The sequence below is a fragment of the Caretta caretta genome, chromosome 13, assembly GCF_965140235.1.
Source record: "Caretta caretta isolate rCarCar2 chromosome 13, rCarCar1.hap1, whole genome shotgun sequence".
NCBI lineage: Eukaryota > Metazoa > Chordata > Testudines > Cheloniidae > Caretta > Caretta caretta.
In genome coordinates, this window is record NC_134218.1 from 33701718 (window position 1) to 33725490 (window position 23773).

The 23773-nt window shown below is 43.6% G+C and overlaps 1 protein-coding gene across 1 annotated transcript; it reads left to right on the forward strand.

The window, feature by feature from the left end:
• Positions 1-21667: 21667 nt before the first annotated feature.
• LOC125622612 (olfactory receptor 6B1-like) lies at positions 21668-22621 on the forward strand. Its single transcript, XM_048820737.2, has one exon. It carries the CDS (start codon positions 21668-21670, stop codon positions 22619-22621), a length of 954 nt encoding a protein of 317 aa, XP_048676694.1.
• Positions 22622-23773: the final 1152 nt, after the last annotated feature.

Genomic DNA, 23773 nt, shown 5'->3' on the forward strand with positions numbered 1-23773 from the left:
TTCCCAGCTCTGTCTATTGATAAGTGAGTTCTTAACAGACAGAAGACTATCAACCTAATTTTTCTTTTACACCTTCTAGGCTCTTCCCTTTCTCTGGAGGTGATAGATCGGATCACCTTGCTAACAGCCCCATATTGACTAGTTTGGAATGTGAGGATGTGACCGGTCGCTTCCCAGCTTATGGCTGCCTCTGCTGCTTAGCCAAAGGCATTGGCCTAAGAACAGGTCCTCAGACTGTCACAATGAGAGAAGGCCCTTACAAAGATACTTTCTTGTATACCTCTATTACTAGCTAAATGATAAACATATACCTACATTCTTAAAGTATAGGCCTTTACAGGCAGGCCTGAATATCTATATCCTAACAGGCACTTGCCCTTGGGGACCCCGTGGTATGCCTGTACACTGACTCTTGGCTAGTGGCTCAGGGACTGGTCACCTGGATGGGTCGCCTGAGATCCCAGGATTGGGCCATCCATGGAAAGCCCATGTGGGACGCCCCTATTTGGCAGGAATTGTATTCCACTGTGCAGGACCTTTTGATTTATGTGTTTCATGTAGATGCCCACCAGCGTCGAACCCAAGAGCATAATTGGAATGCTGCCATGGACCAGCTGACCCACATAGCTGAGTGTACGATGGCCCCCCCAATGAGGGGGAGGTTTTTTCCCTCTTGGCTTCCTGGATACAGACGCACTTGGGCCTGGAGGGGGCGTACCATTGGGTGCAGGCCCGAGGTATCCCCACTTCGGATGTAGCCCTAAAAACAGCTAAAGCCATTTGTAAAATTTGCCAGATTGTTAAGCCCTTACAGGTGGAAGCTGGCTCCTCCGGTCAGGTGCCATGGGGAGACCAGCCTGCTCAAATCTGGCAAGTCGATTATGTTGGTCCACTCCCTTCTGACCACTGCAAGGCGTATATTCTCACCATGGTTGATACAGCCACCAGCTATGGAGAGGTCTGGTCAGCATCCCATGCCAACCAATGGAATACAATCACTGGAATTATCGAGCGAATTGTATTCCACCATGGAATTCCCTCTCAATTGCATTCTGATAATTGGTCCCATTTTGCCAGTAACACGATGTGAGATTGGGCTGCATCTTTGGGAATTCGATGGGTGTTTCACATCCCCTATCATCCCCAAGGGGCGGGTATCATGGAACAGTATAATGGATTGCTGAGACAGCAACTACGGCTCATCACTGAACCGCACACTCAGGCAGTGGTATGGGGTACTTATCAAGGCCGCCTGTCAGATATGCTTCCATACTATGGCCTGACACCAATGGAATGCCAACATGGTGGAGTGAGTGTGTGGCTGATGACTGAGGAGACAGAGGGCTCAGGGAAGTCAGACCCTGATGTGTTAGGAGTTGTACTGCTACACCCCGCAGCCCGTCTCCCGACTAGAGGGCCATCAGAGTCAGCAGGGGTGGATTTGTACGCAGTCGCCCCCGACACCATTGATCCTGGCACTCAGAAATTGATTCCCTTCGGGATACAGGTATAATTACCCAGAAGGTATTATGGCAGGATGGCTCCCCACTCCAGGCTGGCTTTGTGTGTGGGACTTCACCTACAGGTGGGGATTGTGGACCATGACTGCTGGGGAGAAGTATGGGTTTTGCTGTTCAATCTTGGAAAGGAGCCCGTTCATACACAACCAGGTGATCGGGTGGCCCAGGTCATCTGTGAGCAGATTGCCCTCCCTGAAGTGCGACACCTGTAGGAAATGGAGGTGCCAGATGCTGCCCGGGGAGCAGGAGGGTTTGGATCCACAGATAGGACTGAGGAAGAGGGTGGCCAGGTATGGTTGTGGTACCCCGGACAGCACCTCCAGTCAGGGGAGATTGTTGCTCAGGAGCCCAGGGACACTTACTGGGTCAGCATTGTTGGGGATAATGATCTTGTTTGTCTTGATAGGGGCAAACTATCCTGAAGATGATGCTCATGTGTATCCTTTGGGGACTTTGGGCCTCTGTGCTCAGTGAGCAAATGGGACCATTGTTGCACCGAGGACATTTGCGATGGAGTGCTGCCACCACCAATTGGACCATTGGTCATTTTACCTGCCCTGCACATCAGAGCTGCCCTGTCATGATGGTCTCGATCAATTGTCCTGGCGCGTGTACGCTTCAACTCCCAGGCTACAAGCCAGGTACCCTCTTGGTGTACGCTGATTCGTAAGTCAACATGACCCTTCATTTGCTAAATGATTCCTCCCACTGGTGTGGACAGGTGACACTGCAAATCCAGTCCTCTAATACAACTGCCCTACGAGAGTTGCTTAACTGCACTTGGAATGATACCCATTTTCTCATAACCCGTGGGACTATGTGGAGCTTCACCAATAAGACTGATATAGAGGGGTGAGGCCCCTTTTTGATATTGCTATATGTACTTCCTGTTTTGCCCCCCTGAATCGAAGCAAACCTCATTTAATGGTTTGGCCCAACTTGTGTAGCTCCATAATTGTGGGGCCACAGATTGATGTAATTAATGTAAATATTAATGTGAGTGTAGTCCGTGTTGGGTTGTGCAATGTGAGCAGTCAGCCCTGGACAGATCGTTTGTGGGAGCAATGGCGAGCCTTGGTTGGCCCCCTGGTGGGGAAGGGGCATAAAAAGCGGGGCCTTATGGAGACAGTGCTAGGAGGGGTTGGAACTGGTACGGGGATATTAAATTCCTTTGATATAGAAGTACTGCAAAATAAGCTTGCCCCATTGGGTGTCCTCAACTCAGGGGTGATCCAGCTGCAGGCAGACTGGCTCCCCTTGCTGCTGGGAGCATCTATTCAAAATTGGGAAGCACATATTTAGTAACGTGTGAAGGCTGGGAAGCTTATTATACTTTGGCAATAAAACCGGTTCTACTTATGCACCTGGTGTGGCTTCATTGAGCGTATCTGAGCCCCTCCCATGCCCCCTTTGGTTTGAGAGTGTGCTCAGAGGCTTTCCACCTGATTGCGTCCCTCAGGCAAGTTCATACAAAATGGCTGGGTTGGGGCGTTTACTTACCAGCATAGCTACATTGCCACGTGATGTCATAACCCTGTAGCATAGATGCAGCCTACACCCTGGAGGTTTTTTCCATCATTTTAGGAGTACCAACTCCCTAAGCTATGGCAGCTACATCAATGGAATGTCTCTCAATCTAACTTTAAGTGTAGGTAGACTAAGGCAAAGGCTCCATTGAACAATATGGAAATCAGGCCTAGAGAAGCATGGGAAGGTTGGGAACTTTCAGAAAACCCTGCTTCCCTGGGAGAGGGGGAAATAAACTGAAGAAAACAGTTTTGGATTTTGAATCCAGGGTCACGACACTTAGAAGGCTGAGAAGCTTTTCTTTGTACTACAGGGAAATTCTGTTTTCTGATTAAACAAAGAATTTGCTTTCCTTTAAAGCACATAATACATTTTCAGAGAACAAAAAGCTCAACATTAAAAATTATGGGAAGAAAAGCACCATTTTTTCACTTTGTGGCTGAAACATGTTCAGTTCTCAGAGGGAAATTTTGCTAACAACCAAACACTTTTTTGTGGGGGGAGGGATATTTTTTTTTGATGGAACAAACCTAACCAACCAACCACCCAAAACCCATTAGTCTCCAATTGGTTCTAGTTGGGTAGCAGGAGAAGCCATTTTGAATGTTGTGGATCTATTAACAGCAGCCAGCATCCCTCCCAGTATCAGGTGTTTACAGGGGAAGGCCTACAATTCAGTGGCATTTAACTCACTGCTTCACCCTGTGACAGGTTGGATCACAGAAACCCCCTGGGAGCTGCCAACTGATGTGACAGACTACATCTTCCTCTGCTTTCCCTGCTACCTTGGGGCTCCAGCACCCTGTCTTGCTAAGCCAGACACGCCAGTCTGCTCCAACACAGACCCAGGGTCTGAACCACATGCCCCAAAGCTGCAGGCTTAATTGAAAGCAACTTAAGAAGTGTTCCTGCCTTTAACACTCAGAAGCCCAACTCCCAAAGGGGTCCAAACCCTAAATAAATCAGTTTTACCCTGTATAAAGCTTATACAGGGTAAACTCATAAATTGTTCACCCTCTATAACACTGATAGAGAGATATGCACAGCTCTCCCTCCGCCCCCAGGTATTAATACATACTCTGGGTTAATTAATAAGTAAAAAGTGATTTTATTAAATACAGAAAGTAGGATTTAAGTGGTTTCAAGTAGTAACAGACAGAATAAAGTGAATTACCAAGTAAAAAAAATAAAACATGCAAGTCTAATTCTTGTACAGTAATAAAACTGAATACAGATAAAATTCTCACCCAGTAAGCTTCCTTTTATGGACTAGTCTTTTTCTAGTCTGGGTCCAGCAATTACTCTCACCCCCTTTAGTTACTATTCTTTGTTCCAGACTTTTTCAGGTATCCTTGGGGATGGAGAGGCTCTCTCTTTAGCCATCTGAAGACAAAATGGGGGGTCTCCCAGGGGTTTAAATAGACTTTCTCTTGTGGGTGGAGACCCCCTCCTCTCTCCTATGCAAAGCCCAGCTACAAAATGGTGTTTTGGACTCACCTGGGCAAATCACATGTCCATGCGTGACTGAGTTCCTTACCATCCAAGCCACATTCCTGGGAAAGCTCAGATGTGGATTGGCGTCTCCAAGTGTATTGTTGGCTTATGGGCTTCTTGGTTGGGCACGTACTGAGAATAGTCTTTTCTCAGGAAGCTGACCAACTGCTTTAGTAAAACCTACTTAGAATCAGAGAAGTATACAGACCATATTCATAACTTTGAATACAAAAATTATATATATATATATATATATATATATATATATATACACGTATAGGGTGAATAGATCGAGTAGACCATAACCTTTACAGCGATATGTTATATGGCACATGTAGCATAAAGCATATTCCAGTTATGTCATATTCCCATAAAACATTATGGGGTACAACGTCACACACCCCTCAAGAAACTGGAGCATATCTTACCTCTGGGAAAGTTCCAGTTCCTTCCTTTAGTGCATGCAAAGGATGAGCATGCTGGCTTCAGAGCAGTATTTCCCTTGCACTGGGATTGTGCCAGAGCATCCTACACCCCACACACCTCTGGCTACACAGCTCTTGCCTTTCTTCCCTAGGGCTGCGAACAACTGCAGCACTTCAGTGAAGAGGGTTTCCCAGTTTGTTTTATTGTCACAGAATCTGTTTCTCCTATCACTCACCCTTTTGTGTCCCGAGCGGAACCAATGGGAGCAGGAGGGAGTGTGTGAGAGAAGGAGATGGGGAAGTCGCACATGCCACAGCAACCCAGGCCAGGCTATGTGTATTACTCAATTCTGGACCTAAAAGCCTAAGCTACAGAAGCAGGTATTCCTCCAGAAAGACAGCAACAGACTCATAAACTTCCCTTTATGGACAAGCAATTGGAGGAGACACAGAGATACAGTGGGCAGAAGAGGGTGAGGGGTGGGAAAGGGCAGCTATACTGTATAATGGACACAAGAGGGTGAGAATGGGGAGGGGCAGCTATACTGTATAATGGACACTAGGGCAGCAGAGGGTGGGGGAGGGGCAGCCAGACCATGTAATGGCACAGGGTCAGGGCGGGGAGCAGTGGGGTTGGATGGGAATCACTGGAACAGCCCCAGTAACTACACCCCCAAGAAGTCACCATGGGTTATCCACAGTATTGATTTTTCACGCCCACCAATTATCCATTAGTAGGTTTAGTAACAACACTGATACGCCATGCTTGGCTCAGAAGATTACCCATCTCATGCATGGGATCAAGGAGAAGGGAGTGAGCACAACTGTATTAATGACTCCACATTTACACCAGGTAAGCAGGATGAAAATCAGCCCCTATGATTTTGAGAGATCTCAGGTTTGGCAGAGTCCAAAACATTTTCCGAGTGGCATCTCCTATATTCCCATGGCCAGCCCCCCAGCTGGCCATCTTCACCAAACATGAAAGCAGTGACCTGACTCACACCAGCTGTGTGTCTGGCCTGTGGTGTACATTATGAGTAAACAGGGCCAGGTGGTTCCCAAATAATTTCAGAGTCTTTTATGCTCAGCTGATCTCAGTCAATGGAATGACTAAGAATTAGGCTTGGTGGACACATTAACATTTCACCGGCAGAGCTGTGTGAATCAGGGGTGTTATTTTTACCGACATGTCTGTGCCAATGAAAACCCACATGTGTTTAGGCACCTAACTCCTAAACTCGATTTCACCAAGAAACCTAGTTTAGGTGCAGTCCCTTGGGTGTAACTGTGCTTGGACTAGTGCAGATTGTGCTGGTCAGGAAATGCAGCAGAAGCTATTCCCGCAGAGGCATGTGTATAGAGATACAACTGTGTCCAGACTAGAAAGTGTTGCTGGTGGAGCTATACCAGCAGAACTGCCGGCAACACCCTCATAATTTAGACAATACCTTTGGGTGCTGGAAACCAGGGATCAGAATCAGTGCGGTTACCAGGATGGGTTGCCAACCCAGTAACAGGAATCTTAGGCTACATTTGCACTAGGAGATGGAACTCCATGCTACAGTGTAGACGTGCCCTCAATCAGTGGGGCAAGCAGGGTGTATTTTAACCGAGTGTAAATCCAAGCAGGAGCCAGCTTAAGGCTTTGCTCTTTGGGTTAATGATCCATAGTCTCAAGGCCTGTCTCTGCCATTGGCTTTCTCATGCTCCGCTGCCCCCAGCCCCCTGCCCCCCCGCCTCCCCCCCCACATTTTGCTCTGCACCCCCAGGACTCTGAAGTTTGCTCCAAGTTGCTTTGTTGATTGATCCCACTGGGCCAGAATTTCAGCCTTTTTTAACGAGGCCTCTATGCTTAGCCCAGCACCGCCAAGGGAGTTAACCAGAACCTTGGACCTGCAGGAGGGCCAGCAGTGCACTAATCTCTAGCAGGGAAGCTTCCTGCTCCCAGTTGCGGCTCTAACCCTTGGGTGCCTCATTAGTAGCACTCCCAGTTAATTGCCTGAGGCCTCCCGTTGAAGGCAAAGACCTTTCCTTTGTCTGAGCTGAATGGCAGGATCAGGAACATCTGAGTGTGATTGGTGCTAGTAAAGTCCTTCCAGTGGACAGAGAGCACCGGGGTCTACTCCTTTCATGAAGTGTAAGCGATGGACCCTCATGTAACTGGCTCTGGGGCCTATCTGCCCGGGCATTTAGATGGGTTTCCTGCATGCAGGCTTGGTCCTTCTTGGTACACACCCATCCCAGAACTGGCTGGCACCTCGGATGCTCACCGGCCCCTGTGTGGCCTCTCGCAGCCAAAGGGGCTGAGAACTTTGAGGGCAGTGGGCTTACCAATGGCTCTGTCAGTGCTAGACATGGCTATACAGAGCCACATCCCTGGGTGCCCTGATGCAAACCTGGAGAAACTCAGTGGAGAAGCAGGATCTAAGCCTGTGATCTCACACACCTTGGTGTAAATCAGGAGTAACTCTACTGGAATCAATGGGGCTGATTCCGCTCTCACTCAGCCCATTGTAGAGCAGGAGTGACTCCACAATGCATCTCCACAGTGTGAGTGAGAGGAGAACGGGGCCCCATTGGTCTGACTCAGCCACAGTTTGCACTGACATTGCACGCATGAGCCAAGGGACAGGGGACATGGCACAAGAGGCAGGCAGCTGTGGATGCAGGCCCACGCATGGAGCAGTGGGTATCATAGGGGAGAGAAGGTTTCTTTTCTTGGGCACGGCTTCCATTCCAGTCCTGGCTTTGAGGTGGCAAAAGCCACTGCTGCCTGGCAGCATTTTGATGACCCTCTGTGAACCGATCTGGCGGTCTCAGCCTTGTTCTGAGCACACAGGGCTCCACAAATGCAGCCCAACCCTGGAGTCAGATGGTAAAGGGGAGCTTGTATTGCTCAGATACCAGTATACCTATTGTGCAATAAGCAGAGGGGTTCAAGGCCTCAATGTGCTCTGAGATGGTGGCGTAAATCCAGAGTCATGCCAATAGATCCCTAGTGCTTTGCACCAGTGATTAAGCTCTGGGGATATTGTGTCTGATCCTGTTCTCCCATATTCAGAAATTGCTCCATTGAAGTCAGGGCCTGAATCCTACCTTCATATTCCTCAGTGGCTGGGTCTCTGTGGTGCCTTGAATGGCTGCTTATAGCTTAGCAAAGTGAGGCTGAAATACTTCCGGATAGACTGGGCATGCGTTGGTTGAAGTTGGGAGTTACTTCACCGAAACTGGTGCAAGGGAGAGCAGAACCTGTCCAGGTACTTGGATGGCCCCAACTGTAACAACTGAGCACCTCACAATCTGTAACAGAGCTTATCCTCACACACCCCTGGGAGGTAGGCAAGTGCTGTTATCCCCATTGTACAGATGGGGAAAACTGAGGGATGGAGCAGCTTCAATGATTTGTCCAAAGAGACAAAAGGAATGTGGGGCAAGGCTGGACATTGGACCCACAGTCGCTGCACCCCAACTAGTGCCCAATCCACTAAACTGCCCTTTCCACCCAAATCAGGCCTTGTTATTTGGATTGGGTGCCATTTGGCAGCCATTTTGTCCCAGTGTAAATGATCACCATCTGCAAAGCATGGGAGAATCTTGCCTGATTAGCTCTAGTGCAAACAGTCAAGATACCCCAGCTTTACACCAGGGTAACTGAAGGCCAAATATAGCCTGGAGTAGATCCACTGACATTAATGGAGCCAGGCCTGATTGACACCAGCTGAGGATCTGGCCCCTATACTTTAAGGATTGTCATCTGGCTTGAATCCACTGGGATGTTTCCTTGCACATTTTGAGTTCAGCAGCCTGACTCATGAATTACACTGGTGTAAACGTGAGGAGAATCCAGCTTTAAGACTGGGATTTTCAACAGAGCTGAAGCGAGTTAGGAGCCTAAATCCAATTTGAGGCTCCTTTGAAACTCCCAGCCTAAAGGCGTTACCCCAGGTGTACCTCTGACCCCCGGGTGCAGCGTGTCAGGGACTTGGTTTTCCCAGCTCAGTTGCAGAAATGTGAGGTGAATCCAAACCTAGAGAAACTGACGCGGGAACTAGAAAACTGGCTCTTTCCAACATCTCAACTCAAAAATTAAGGATTTCCAAAATGTTCTTCAGTCTCTGAGCAAAATTTTATCTCACTGTAAAACCAGAAAGAAAAGGAGTACTTGTGGCACCTTAGAGACTAACCAATTTATTTGAGCATGAGCTTTCGTGAGCTACAGCTCACTTCATCGGATGCATACCGTGGAAACTGCAGCAGACTTTATATATACACAGAGAATATGAAATAATACCTCACGAAAGCTCAAATAAATTGATTAGTCTCTAAGGTGCCACAAGTACTCCTTTTCTTTTTGCGAATACAGACTAACACGGCTGTTACTCTGAAACCTGTAAAACCAGATAGTCCGACTACGTTTCCTCCAGAGAGTCTGTGTTCCCTCCTGTTGTACTTTCTTTCCTAGGCATAGAATGGGACTAATGTCTCTGCGTCTTTTTTTGGTTTCATGTGTTTTTCATGCATCTCTTTTCTTTAGACGAAAACAGTGGTTGATATGCGAAAGGACAACCGAATGGCTGCCAGGGAACTCAACATCCTGGGATTGGGGGACTTTTGTGATCTTCAGAGCCTTCTCTTTGGGATATTCCTACTGATATCCTTGGTGACCGTCTTTGGGAATCTCCTCATTGTTACAGTTCTGTTGACTGATCACAACCTCCACATCCCCATTTATTTCTTCCTGAGTCATTTATCCTTCCTAGATATCTGCTACATGTCTACAATGGTCTCCAAGATGTTGAAAACTTTGCTTAACTCCCATGAAGTGATTTCCCTCTGGGGCTGTGCTGCATGGCTGTGCCTGTTTTCTATCTTGGGTGTTGTTGAGAGTTTTCTCCTATGATCGATATATAGCGATATGCCACTGCCTCATTATGCAACCATGATGAGCGTTAGGGTTTGCTGGCAGCTAGAGGCTGGAACTCATTTCTCTGGCTTTCTGCCTCCTGTTACAGGAGCAGTTTTGATGTTCTGTCCCTCCAACAAGATCAACCACTTCCTCTCCTGTTCTGAGGCCACTGCAGCAAAGGCAGCGACTGTCCTAGCCTCCCTCATTGTGACAAAGGTCCCATTTTCACTGACCCTTACATCCTCTTGCAAAATCATGTGGGCCATCTGTAGGTTCCCTTCCACCACAGGGAAGCAGAAAGCTTTCTCTACCTGCTGCTCACACTTCACTGTAGTTAGCATCTTCTACAGGACTGTTATTATTTTCTGTGGGGTCCCATAGCAAACCAGTCACCGGGTTTCAATAAGCTGATGTCTGTGCTCTACACTGTGCCAGCTCCCATGGTGAACTCAATCATATACAGCCTGAGAAACAAAGGAGGTCAAGGAGGCTCTGAGAAGACTTTTTGAGTCAGAGAGTCTAGTGGTTCATGGGCCTTTTGCTGCCCCTGTGCCCAGGGATGAATTGCCCTCTTTGTGAGCTGTAAGGGGAGCAGCCCTTTGGAGTTCGAGGGACTGTCTGCAGACCCTGAGACAGATGGTCAGTTTGTGTAAAAACCCAGAGCTCCACTGACTTCCCTGGAGCTACCCCAGTATACAACAGCTGACGATGTGACCCAATGTTTTTCCAGGAGTCAGCCAGTCTGCCCAGTCTGTTATGCAAGATATGATCAATTATTCTTAACTAATTGTCCTGTTGGGCACATCAGCTATACTCCAGAGTGACTCCAGGGAAGTCATTAAAGTGACTCCTGATTTGCACAAGTGTGTGTGTGCAAGGAGAATCATGCCCTCTCAATGCAAATTAGCAGGCAGCACTTCTCATATCTTGACCATATTTCTGAGCCTTAGGGGTTTCCTTAACTGCCTGAGATGTCTCTGGTGTCTTCCACTTCCTGAATCTCTCCATTTACAATGTTCTGTATCTCAGAGCATGGACAATGGCTGATATAAGACTAACAAAAATCTATCTCTTGTAAGTACCTGTGTGACCCTATCACCTTAGTATCTGAGTGTCTCACAGACATTAATTTATTTGTCCTCACAACACCTTTGTGATGTAAGAAAGTGCTATGACCCACATTGCACCAATGGGGAAACTGAGGCAGAGAGAGAGAGAGAGAGAGAGAGTGAGAGAGAGACTATCCCAAGTTCACACAGTCTGTAGAAAAGCAGCCACTTGAACAACTAGAGAGTAGAGACATTATTTTACTTCTCTATTTGGTGTTGGTGTGACCACTGCTGGAATATGGTTTCCAGTTCTGGTGTCCATAGAGGAGAGTGATCAAAGAAGAGCCACAAGAATTATTAAAGGTTTCAAAAATCTGCCTTATAGTGATAGACTCACAGAGCTCAATCTATTTAGTTTAATGTCATAAATATAAAGGGAAGGGTAAACACCTTTAAAATCCCTGCTGGCCAGAGGAAAAACCCTTTCACCTCTAAAGGGTTAAGAAGCTAGGATAACCTCGCTGGCACCTGACCAAAATGACCAATAAGGAGACAAGATACTTTCAAAATCTGGGGGGAGGGAGAAACAAAGCCTCTCTCTCTCTGTGTCTGTGTGATGCTTTTGCCGGAGGCAGAACAGGAATGGAGTCTTAGAACTTAGTAAGTAATCTAGCTAGATATGCGTTAGATTATGATTTCTTTAAATGGCTGAGAAAAATAAGCTGTGCTGAATGGAATGGATATTCCTGTTTTTGTGTCTTTTTGTAACTTAAGGTTTTGCCTCGAGGGATTCTCTAAGTTTTGAATCTAATTACCCTGTAAGGTATTTACCATCCTGATTTTACAGAGGTGATTCTTTTTACCTTTTGTTCTACTAAAATTCTTCTTTTAAGAAACTGAATGTTTTTTCATTGTTCTTAAGATCCAAGGGTTTGGTTCTGTGGTCACCTATGCAAATTGGTGAGGCTTTTTATCAAACCTTCCCCAGGAAGGGGGGTGCAAGGTTTTGGGAGGATTTTGGGGGGGAAAGACATTTCCAAACGGACTTTTTCCTAATAATAATACCGGTTAGACGTTTGGTGTTGGTAGCAAAAGTCCAAAGGCAAAAGGTAAAATAGTTTCTTCCTTGGGGAAGTTTTAACGTAAGCTGGTAAAAGTAAGCTTAGGAGGTTTTCATGCAGGTCCCCACATCTGTACCCTAGAGTTCAGAGTGGGGAAGGAACCTTGACACTTAACAAGGAGAAGGTTCAGGGGTGACTTGATTACAGTCTATAAGTACCTACATGAGGAACCAATATTTGAAAACGGGCTCTTCAGTCTAGCAGAGAAAAATATAATATAATCCAATGGCTGGAAGTTGATGCTTGATATAGTGCTGCCTTGCCTAGGTTACCTCACAATAAAACTACAGTGCCTTGTCTTCACGGTGTTTTTTCTTCACAGTAGCTCACACACTTTAGTTACCCCTCGGCATAATAAATTCACTTCCACAAGAAGCTCTCACACCAACATAGCACTGTCCAAATCGGCGCTTAGTCCAGTGTAATTTACATCGCTCAGAGGGGTGACTTATTCACACCCCTGAGCAACGTACATTGTACCAAAGTAAGTGGTAGTGTAGACCTGGCGTAAGGGAGATGGTGGAACCAGTCTACCTGGCTGTACTACATCTCCCATGATACATGAGAGTGGCGACTCCCCTGAATCACCATGAAATTCAAACCACTGGATTCACGTTGCATTGTGGGAGATGTAGTCCTCCAGAGAACCCAGCCCACAGGCGACAAAGGGGGCTGGAACTGCAGGCGTCAATGTGCTGTGGAAATGCTGTTTATTTATTTTTGAATTATTCGTAACAAAATATTTTGGGCAATTTTTTTTAAATGTGATATTTACAATTTGAGTGGAACTTCCCACCCAACACTTTTTAAAAATTATTTTCCTGATAGAAAATTGATTTTTTTGTTTGGCAAAATTTGAAATGTTCCCATGTGTCACAGGGTGGCCGCACCTGGAGTGCTCTCCAGCAACAGGCCATAGCAGAACAGATTCACCTGCCTCAGTTTCCCTCCTTTATAGTCCCTATTGACTCCACAACAGGCTTTCTTGTTTAAAATATTACCTCTGCTTGGGGGCGGTTTATTACCAAAACATTGTTCAAACGCTCCCCAGTGAAAATCCGGAACATAAATCCATTTCTCACACTCAGTACGTGTAGTTCTTAAAAACTCCGCTCTTTAGGGTGACCACTGACACATCCCCAAATACAGGACATTCCCTTGGTTGTTCCCACCACTGCCTGCATGATCCCGCACCTCCCCCCATGACCTCACATGCACAGTGCACACAAGGTCCTGCCACATGGAGGGCATCATGTTGCAGAGCTTGCTACTCCATCCCCCGCTGGCGGTGCGTGTGAAGTCATACCGATGGGGCAGAGTGGCGGGTTCCGCAACATGACATCTTGCATCTGTGATACCAGGCAAAACCACATCCAGTTTCATATCAGTACCAGAGAGTGGACAAACCAGGATAGTACGGCTTAAAACTGGACAAATGGCTGCCTATCACTCTTCTCAACAGGAATGCCCACCGCCTCTCTTCTAAGGGCGCTTCAGCTCTGCAGTGTGGAGATGCCAGTGAGTAAGCCCCTTTGCTGCTACCCAGCCATCAGCCCACTCCAGCTCTCTGGGTCAGGCAGCTCTCTCTGCAGCTGCTCCTGCCTTCAACCTTCTCTACCCTCTGGCCATGGCTCTCTGGCTGGAGGACGCCAGGCAGCTAAACCTTCTTGCTGCTCTTCAGTGTTCCCTCTAGGATAAACTACAGCTTCCTTCAGGGTCTCCTGTGGGAACAGCTGTGTGGGGAAGAGATGTTCTAAGGGATCAGATGAGCCATCCTGAAGGAGGACCCCTAGGAGGGGTTTTTTGCCTTCCTCTGCAGCATGGGGTACTTGCAGGTTTAAACTAGAGCAGATGGGTGGATTGTCTATAACCTGAAGTCTTTAAACCATGATTTGAGGACATCAGTAACTCAGCCAGTGGTTAGGGGTCTGTTACAGGAACGGGTGGGTAAGGTTCTGTGGCCTGAAACGTGCAGGAGGTCAGACTAGACGATCATGATGGTCCCTTCTGGCATTAAAGTCTATGGGTCCATGAGTCTATAATGTATATCAAATGGAAAGATTCCTTTTCGGGGGAGAGTTTGGATCTTACACCATAGATCAGATCCTCCAGTGATGTACATTAGCGGTGTTCCATTGACTTCCCTAACATTTCAGCCTCTACAACTCAAGATAAAGGATAACTTCATTAGCTGATAACTCTAGAAGATCCTTATGTTTGTGTAAATAGATAGATTAGATTAAAGAAAAGGAGTACTTGTGGCATCTTAGAGACTAACCAATTTATTTGAGCATAAGCTTTCATGAGCTACAGCTCACTTCAGTGGATGCATCCGATGAAGTGAGCTGTAGCTCATGAAAGCTTATGCTCAAACAAATTGGTTCGTCTCTAAGGTGCCACAAGTACTCCTTTTCTTTTTGCGAATACAGACTAACACAGCTGCTACTCTGAAACCTGTCATTAGATTAGATTAGATTTTCTACAGTGTCCCTCAGCCTAGTATGTAAGCCCTAGATAATTCAGCTAAGGTTAGAAGTTTGATTGCCTTGAGAGTTAATATTGCCAAAAATTATGTTCTCTTAATTAAGTCCCCCATCCCCTTAACTCAAATATCCTACAATAGTTGCATCAAAGGATGATGACGTCTTCCTTTGCAGAGGATATAAATATCAAAGGATGTGTTATTCCATTTACAAATGCTTTTAGAATGAAACAAAGCTATACTACGTATTGTTTTAGTTTTCTTTACTGAGAGAAAAAAAAAAGTATAGAAACTTTAGGCAATTAGAAAACTACAATGCAAAGAGGGGATGTCTCGTCATCAGTCTAGTAGGCCTGCAGCTTTGCAGGTAAGATTTATGCTTCCTATTAACCAAAGGGGGGTTCATCTTCTCCATTATTGATTGTGTCTTAAAATGAAAATGTTTCCACCCCCCCATGCAAAATTATAGAAAAAAGGGGGAAAAAATCATGTTCATCAACTTTTTCTCCAAAAACCAAACTTTTTCTCCAAAAACCAAACACTGAAAATGATTCACTTGGGGCCCGATTTTCAAGGGTATTTAGTCACCTACAGATGCAGAGAGATTTTCTAAAGCATCGAAAGAGATTAGGCACCAAAATCCCTTTGATTTTAATGTGAGTTTAGATGCTTAACCTGCTTACTTACCTCTCTGTGTCTTTAAGTGGATAAATGCGTATGGAACTCTGTCCCTTTGCGTGAGGTTTCAACCAAAAGGATTTATCTTGTTTGCCACTTAGGGCTGAAATAGTCATTTACTTCGAGATATTTTGGTGCATCTACTACTGTCGGGCTATGCTATAATAATTCACACAGGAAAAAAGAGTCACGTTGCATTTGTTAAGGTTTACCTGTTCTAATAAGATTTTCCTTAAATGCTGAGAATATAGGGAAGACATTGTCAAGAACATCCACCGTACTTCAGCTTCTCTGCTTACGCCAATACAAAACTCATCATTCGTCTTCGAATGATTAGATTTTTATTGATGAATATCAGCAAATGTCGATTTCCCAGTGCACACACCCACTGACAAAAAATATTTCCATTGATAGCAACCAAAATTTACAGATTGGCAAAGTAAGACAAATGCTGCCTGAGAGTCCAAATCCGGCTATTTAGACTTTTGAAGTAGGCTTGTTACAAAATGACTAGTGGATAACTAGTAAATTCAGGTGTGATCGGTTGATTTGAGGTGATTTACTCTGTATGTTCCGACATTTGATGTTGACCATTTGTGTTTCAATGGTTATAAAGCTGTAATGTTTTGAATCTCAGTGACTTCTGTCATTAAAAAGAACAGGAGGACTTGTGGCACCTTAGAGACTAACAAATTTATTTGAGCATAAGCTTTCGTGAGCTACAGCTCACTTCTTCGGATGCATTCAGTGGCTGCTACTCTGAATTCTGTCATTAAATAATTGTCTGTATCTCCATAACATCCCACAACTATGCCAATTTAAATCAATACATATCTTACCAATGCTTAAAGTAAACATTGATATAATCCATTGACATTACAAAAAAAAAAAAAAAAAAAGATTCTGTCAAGCCTAGGTATCAGCTTCTACCTATTACTGGATCGTTAACATCTTGGGCTTTACAAATTTGCACTCTAACTCTGACATGTATAGAAGAAAGAGATGCTTGTTAAAAGTATATGACCTTCCTTTAAGATATGCTTTTGCTTTTGGATTTCTTTGAAAAGAAGAGAACAACTTTTAAATTCAAGGATTTACATGTAAAAAGTAAATGTAGATGTAAAAAGTACAACTCCTGCTTTCAATATAGGGTTTAATTCTTTCATTTCTTACGGGAAATAAATAAAAAAACCTATTACGTAGGTGCTAAAATTATCTGGCACTAAAGGTTTTCCCAGTTTTCTATCATAAATATCAATGGGAAAAATACTCTTCCCCCTTCTTCCCGAGCAAAATCTGATGGAGAACATGGACAATACTGGTTTATGCATACAGTCATACATTTTAGTAACATATACAAGAACTAATGTATCTGATGTTAGAATTCAAGTTTCTCCAGGTAATTTCCAGTATAATATTTGAACAGTATGAAGTCTTTAAACATGTGTGTTTTTAAAATAACATAATATTAACATAAATAGAAAACATTTGCTTTGTTCTACTTGACCGGTTAAATAACATTTGGAGCTTTCAAGTGATTAACAAATTTCATTGTGATTAATCGCGCAATTAAAAAAATCAATTGCGATTAATAGCGCAATTAACCACACTGTTAATAATAGAATACCATTTATTTAAATATTTTTGGATGTTTTCTACATTTTCAAATATATTGATTTCATTTACAAAACAGAATACGAAGTGTACAATGCTCACTTTATATTTATTTTTCATTACAAGTACTTGCACTGTAAAAAAAACAAAGAAATAATATTTTTTCAATTCACCTAATACATAAAAACATAAGAATGGCCATACTGTGTCAGACCAAAGATCCATCCAGCCCAGTATCCTGTCTACGACAGTGGCCAATGCCAGGTGCCTCAGAGGGAGTGAACCTAACAGGTAACAATCAAGTGATCTCTCTCCAGCCATCCATCTCCACTCTCTGACAAACAGAGGCTAGGGACACCATTCCTTACCCATCCTGGCTAATAGCCATTAATGGACTTAACCTCCATGAATTTATCCAATTCTCTTTTAAACCCTGTTATAGTCCTAGCCTTCACAACCTCCTTAGACAAGGAGCTCCACAGGTTAACGGTGCACTCTGTGAGGAACTTCCTTTTATTTGTTTTAAACCTGCTGCCCACTAATTTCATTTGGTGTCCCCTCGTTCTTATATTATGGGAACAAGTAAATAACTTTTCCTTATTCACTTTCTCCACACCACTCATGATTTTATATACCTCTATCATATCCCCCCTTAGTCTCCTCTTTTCCAAGCTGAAAAGTCCTGGCCTCTTTAATCTCTTCTCATATGGGACCCGCTCCAAACCCCTACTCATTTTAGTTGCCCTTTTCTGAACCTTTTCTAATGCCAGTATATCTTTTTTGAGTTGAGGGGACCACATCTGTATGCAGTATTCAAGATGTGGGCATAGCATGGATTTACATAAGGGCAGTAAAATATTCTCTGTCTTATTCTCTATCCCTTTTTAAATTATTCCTAACATCCCGTTTGCTTTTTTGACTGCCAGTGCACACTGTGTGGATGTCTTCAGAGAACTATCCACAATGACTCCAAGATCTTTCTCCTGATTAATTGTAGCTAAATTAGCCCCCATCATATTGTATGTATAGTTGGGGTTATTTTTTCCAATGTGAATTACTTTACTTTTATCCACATTAAATTTAATTTGCCATTTTGTTGCCCAATCACTTAGTTTTGTGAGATCTTTCTGAAGTTCCTCACAGTCTGCTTTGGTCTTAACTACCTTGAGCTATTTAGTATCATCTGCAAACTTTGCTACCTCACTGTTTACCCCTCTCTCCAGATCATTTACGAATAAATTGAATAGGATTGGTCCTAGGACTGACCCTTGGGGAACACCACTAGTTACCTTTCTCCATTTTGAAAATTTACCATTTATTCCTACCCTTTGTTCCCTGTCTTTTAACCAGTTCTCAGGCCATGAAAGGATCTTCCCTTTTATCCCATGACAACTTAATTTACATAAGAGCCTTTGGTGAGGGACCTTGTCAAAGGCTTTCTGGAAATCTAAGTACACCATGTCCACTGGATCCCCCTTGTCCGCATGTTTGTTAACCCCCTCAAAGAACTCTAATAGATTAGTAAGACATGATCTCCCTTTACAGAAGCCATGCTGACTTTTGTGCAACAATTTATGTTCTTCTATGTGTCTGACAATTTTATTCTTTACTATTGTTTCTACTAATTTGCCCAGTACTGACTTTAGACTTACCAGTCTGTAATTGCCGGGATCACCTCTAGAGCCCTTCTTAAATATTGGCATTACATTAGCTATCTTCCAGTCATTGGGTACAGTAGCTGATTTAAAGGACAGGTTACAAACCACAGCTAATAGTTCCACAATTTCATATTTGAGTTCTTTAAGAATTCTTGGGTGAATGCCCTCAGGTCCTGGTGACTTGTTACTGTTAGGTTTCTCAATTAATGCCAAAACCTCCTCTGGTGACACTTCAATTTGTGACAATTCCTCAGATTTGTCACCTACAAAAGAGGGCTCAGGTTTGGGAATCTCCCTAACATCCTCAGCCGTGAAGACAGAAGCAAAGAATTCATTTAGTTTCTCTGCGATAACTTTATCGTCTTTAAGTGCTCCTTTTGTATCCTGATTGTCCAGGGGTTCCACTGGTTGTTTAGCAGGCTTCCTGCTTCTGATGTACTTAAAAACATTTTGTTATTACCTTTGAGTTTTTGGCTAGCTGTTCTTCAAACTCCTTTTTGTCTGTTCTGATTACATTTTTACATTTAATTTGGCAGTGTTTATGCTTCTTTCTATTTACCTCACTAGGATTTGACTTCCATTTTTTAAAAGATGCCTTTTTATCTCTCACTGCTTCTTTTACATGGTTGTTAAGCCACGGTGGCTCTTTTTGAGTTCTTTTACTGTGTTTTTTAATTTGGGGTATACATTTAAGTTGAGTCTCTATTATGGTGTCTTTGAAAAGTGTCCATGCAGCTTACAGGGATTTCCTCTAGTCACTGTACCTTTTAATTTCTGTTTAACTAACCTCCTCATTTTTGCATAGTTCCCCTTTCTGAAATTAAATGCCACATTGTTGGGCTGTTGAGGTGTTCTTCCCACCACAGGAATTTAAATGTTATTATATTATGGTCACTATTTCCAAGCGGTCCTGTTATAGTTACCTCTTGGACCAGATCCTGTGCTCCACTCAGGACTAGATCGAGAGTTGCCTCTCCCCTTCCTGTACCAGCTGCTCCAAGAAGCAGTCATTTAAAGTATAGAGAAATTTTGTCTCTTCATTTTGTCCTGAGGTGACATGTACCCAGTCAATATGGGGATAATTGAAATCTCCCACTATTACTGAGTTCTTTATTTTGATAGCCTCTCTAATCTCCCTTAGCATTTCATCGTCATTATCACTGTCCTGTTCAGGTGGTCAACAATAGATCCCTACTGTTATATTCTTATTAGAGCCTGGAATTACTATCCATAGAGATTCTGTGGAACATGTGGATTCATTTAAGATTTTATTTCATTTGATTCTACATTTTCTTTTCTTTCATATATAGGGGCAATCCCTCCCATCCCCCCCCCACCCCCCTGCATGTCCTGTTCTGTCCTTCCAATATATTTTGTATCCTGGAGTGATTGTGTCCCATTGATTGTCCTCGCTCCACCAGGTTTCTGTGATGTGTATTATATCAATATCCTCCTTTAACACGAGGCACTCTTGTTCACGAATCTTATTATTTAGACTTCTCGCATTTGTGTACAAGCACTTTAAAAATTTGTCACTGTTTATTTGTCTGCCCTTTTCTGATGTGTCAGATTCTTTATGTGAATGTTTCTCATCTGATCTAGCCCATACTTTATCCTCTTCCATCCTCTCCTCCTGACTAAAACCTAGAGAATCTCTGTCAATAGACTCTCCTCTAAGAGGAGTCTCTGTCCAATCCATGTGCGCCTCTGCAGCAATCAGCTTTCCCCCATCTCTTGGTTTTAAAACTGCTCTGCAACCTTTTTAATGTTAAGTGCCAGCAGTCTGGATCCACTTTGGTTTATTACACAAATGTGTCATTACACAAAGTAAAACTATTTCCCCATGTTTATTTTTCCACCTTACTGTTCCTCACACGTTCTTGTCAACTGCTGGAAATGGCCCATCTTGATTATCACTAGAAAATGTTTCTTTTCTCTCCTGCTGGTAATAGCTCACCTTAACTGATCACTCTCGTTACAGTGTGCATGGTAACACCCATTGTTTCATGTTCTCTGTGTATATAAAATCGTCCTGTATTTTCCACTGCATGCATCCAATGAAGTGGGCTGTAGCCCATGAAAGCTTATGCTCAAATAAATGTGTTAGTCTCTAAGGTGCCACAAGTCCTCCTTTTCTTTTTGTGGATACAGACTAACCCGGCTGCTACGGTACTTGTATGAGGTGAATTGAAAAATATTTTTTCTTTTGCTTATCATTTTTACAGTGTAAATATTTGTAATTAAAAAAATATACACTTTGATTTCAATTACAATACAGAATACAATAAATATGAAAATTTAGAAAAAACATCCAATATATTTAATAAATTTCAATTGGTATTCTGTTGTTTAACAGTGAGATTAAAACTGCAATAAATCGAGATTAATTTTTTTAATCGTGATTAATTTTTTTGAGTTAATCATGTGAGTTAACTGCAATTAATCAATAGCCCTACTATTGACTAATATGAGCAGACCGCTGCCATATGGAGACGTGGGTCTCTGCCTAGCACAGAGCATCATCATATCATTAATGCAACATTTTCAAATTTGTGCAGCTTAAATCAGGCATAAAATAAAATAATTTGTCTCATAAATTGCAAAACAGAAAAATATAAGAGTGGTATTTGTATAAAATACAGATATGCAATAACCTCCCCGGAAGTCTCCTTTAAAATCTCTGCATGTGCACCTTTTAAAAGGGTTAAAAAAAAGTGAGATATTATGGACTCAATTTCAAAAGGCACCTGCTTCTGTGTCCAGAATATTTTTAAATATGTGACTTCCCTGCAAATTCCAATAGCACTGAAAATTCAAAGCTCTCTGATACTTACTGATGTCTGGTTTTGTTTTGTTTTATTGGAGTAAACCATTCCATAGATATTCCCATTCTTTTTCCTGGCTAATGTCTATTCTCTGATGCGACAGCATGTATGCCTTTGCTACCACTCCATCATCATTCACCTTCAGCAACATCATCTAAATGAATGAAAGGGGATCCAAATCTGACATGGCTGAATGGAAGATGAGAAAAGAAACTGTGAAATGTGGAGGCTTCTTTACCTCTGCCTAAATAAGAACAATATTGTCTCTGGACCGGAGAATAGTTGACTGACTAGCAGTGGTGTTGCACTGTTATTATTTATTTTATTTATTTTTCTTCTCCCAAATTTTCCTCTAGAGAAATCAGATGGAAAATATAGAGTGGAGAAATCAAACAACCATCACAGAATTCATCCTACTGGGATTCGGGGATCTCCAGGAACTGCAGACCCCTCTCTTCCTGCTATTCCTAGTAACCTACGTTGTGACCATGGCTGGGAACATCCTCATTGTGGCCCTAGTTGTGACTGATCGGCACCTTCACACCCCCATGTACTTCTTCCTGGGGAACTTGTCCTGCTTGGAGACCTGCTACACCTCTACCATCCTGCCCAGGCTGCTGGCCAGCCTCCTGACTGGGGACAGAACCATTTCCTTTAGCGGCTGCATCACACAACTATCCTTCTTTGTATTCATGGTGACTGCTGAGTGTTTACTCTTATTACTCATGTCTTATGACCGCTACTTAGCAATATGCAATCCCTTGCATTATGCAACACTTATGAGCAGCCGGGTTTGCATCCAGATACTGCCTGGCTCTTGGATAATTGCCTTCTTTTGCAGCACTGTGATAACTTTTATGATGGCCGGGTTAACATTCTGTGGTCCCAACAAAATTGACCATTTCTTTTGTGATTTCACCCCAATGCTCAAAGTCTCCTGCAGTGACACCAGCCTGATTGAACTGGTGGATCTAATCCTGTCATTTGCGATTATACTTCCTACCCTCCTGTTAACCCTGACGTCCTATGTTTGCATCATCATCACCATCCTGAGAATCCCCTCCACCACCGGGAGGCAAAAGGCCTTTTCCACCTGTTCCTCCCACCTTATTGTGGTTGCTACTTTCTATGGGTCACTCATTATTATTTACATGGCACCAAAAGCCGGCAGTGCAGGAGACCTGCACAAAGTGTTCTCTGTTTTCTACACAGTCCTGACTCCCTTGGTCAATCCTCTCATCTACAGCCTGAGAAACAAGGAGGTCAAAGAGGCTTTGAAGAAAGCTGGAGGCAAACTGGCTGATTTTATAAGGAGGTGAATGAAATTCCTTTGTCCTCTTTTAGACTGAGTAGATCCTCATCCTGTCCTTTGACTCACTGAAGAAAATGACATCACACGTGGACAGGGTGTGGCTGGTAGAATATCCTCCCTACTGATGTTAAAATGAATTGAGGATACCTCCATTTGTTCCTACTCTTTCACCACATCCAACAAAAATTTCTTGTCCTTATTTTCAAAGCCAGGATATAGCACCCCCTTTTCTGTCCAACCTATCCTCACAAGGCTAGCTCCCACCCTCCCTTTGACAATGATGCAAGCCTGGATCTCTCAGTTCTCCGCTTCTTCAACCAGGACCTCAATAAGAACTTGAGCTGAAATTGACCGTGGCCACCTAACTGTCATCAGTTCCTATAAAAAGTTTAGAACGAATCATTTGATAGTCCCACTTTTTTTCTTCTACAGCACTGCTAAATTTAACAGTAATCATTGCTCCTTTGCCACTAACTTCCTACGGAATTTTGAGTCCTGAAGACTCTTATGGCACATCTTCCCTGCACACTTCTTTTGGTGGCATGTAGAGCATATACATGGGTAGCCCCCACCCCCAGCATGCGTATAAATAGTGGTGTAGACAGAGACACACTGCTTAGGTGAGTAAAGACATACCTGAAGAAGCTGGATATGTATGCAAGTACATACCTTGTATGACTCTCTACACACCCAAGCTGTGGCCTCTTGTCACACTGCTATTTTTAACAGTGTAGTCTTCCGCTTCCTTCCTCCTGCAGGGGCCTCTGCAGGAAAAGACTGTAGCAGTGGGGAAACGCTCCATCAGCTATCCATTGCCAGAGCCTTTCACTGACCCATGTAGCATGTGCCACAATGTGGATCACAGTGTGCTTTCTATTTCCTTGACCCTAGAGTGTAGTGTAGACATAGGGTGACAAGATGTCCCAGTTTTATAGGGACAGACCCGATATTTGGGGCTTTTCTTATATAGGCACCTACACACTCTGTCCCGATTTTTCATACTTGCTATCTGGTCACCCTATGGAGACATAGCCTCAGTTCAGCCCTGTGGAGATTAGAGGCTCTTCAGCACCGATGATTCCCATTATCCAAACACTGTTTTTTCCAGTTGGTTTGGATGTCCCCTGAGATCCTTGGAAAATTGAGGCTCACTTGTATT

What these genes read in the sequence shown, in the direction of transcription:
- LOC125622612 (XM_048820737.2), top strand. Translation starts at nt 21,668, where the DNA reads ATGGAAAATATAGAGTGGAGAAATCAAACAACCATCACAGAATTCATC.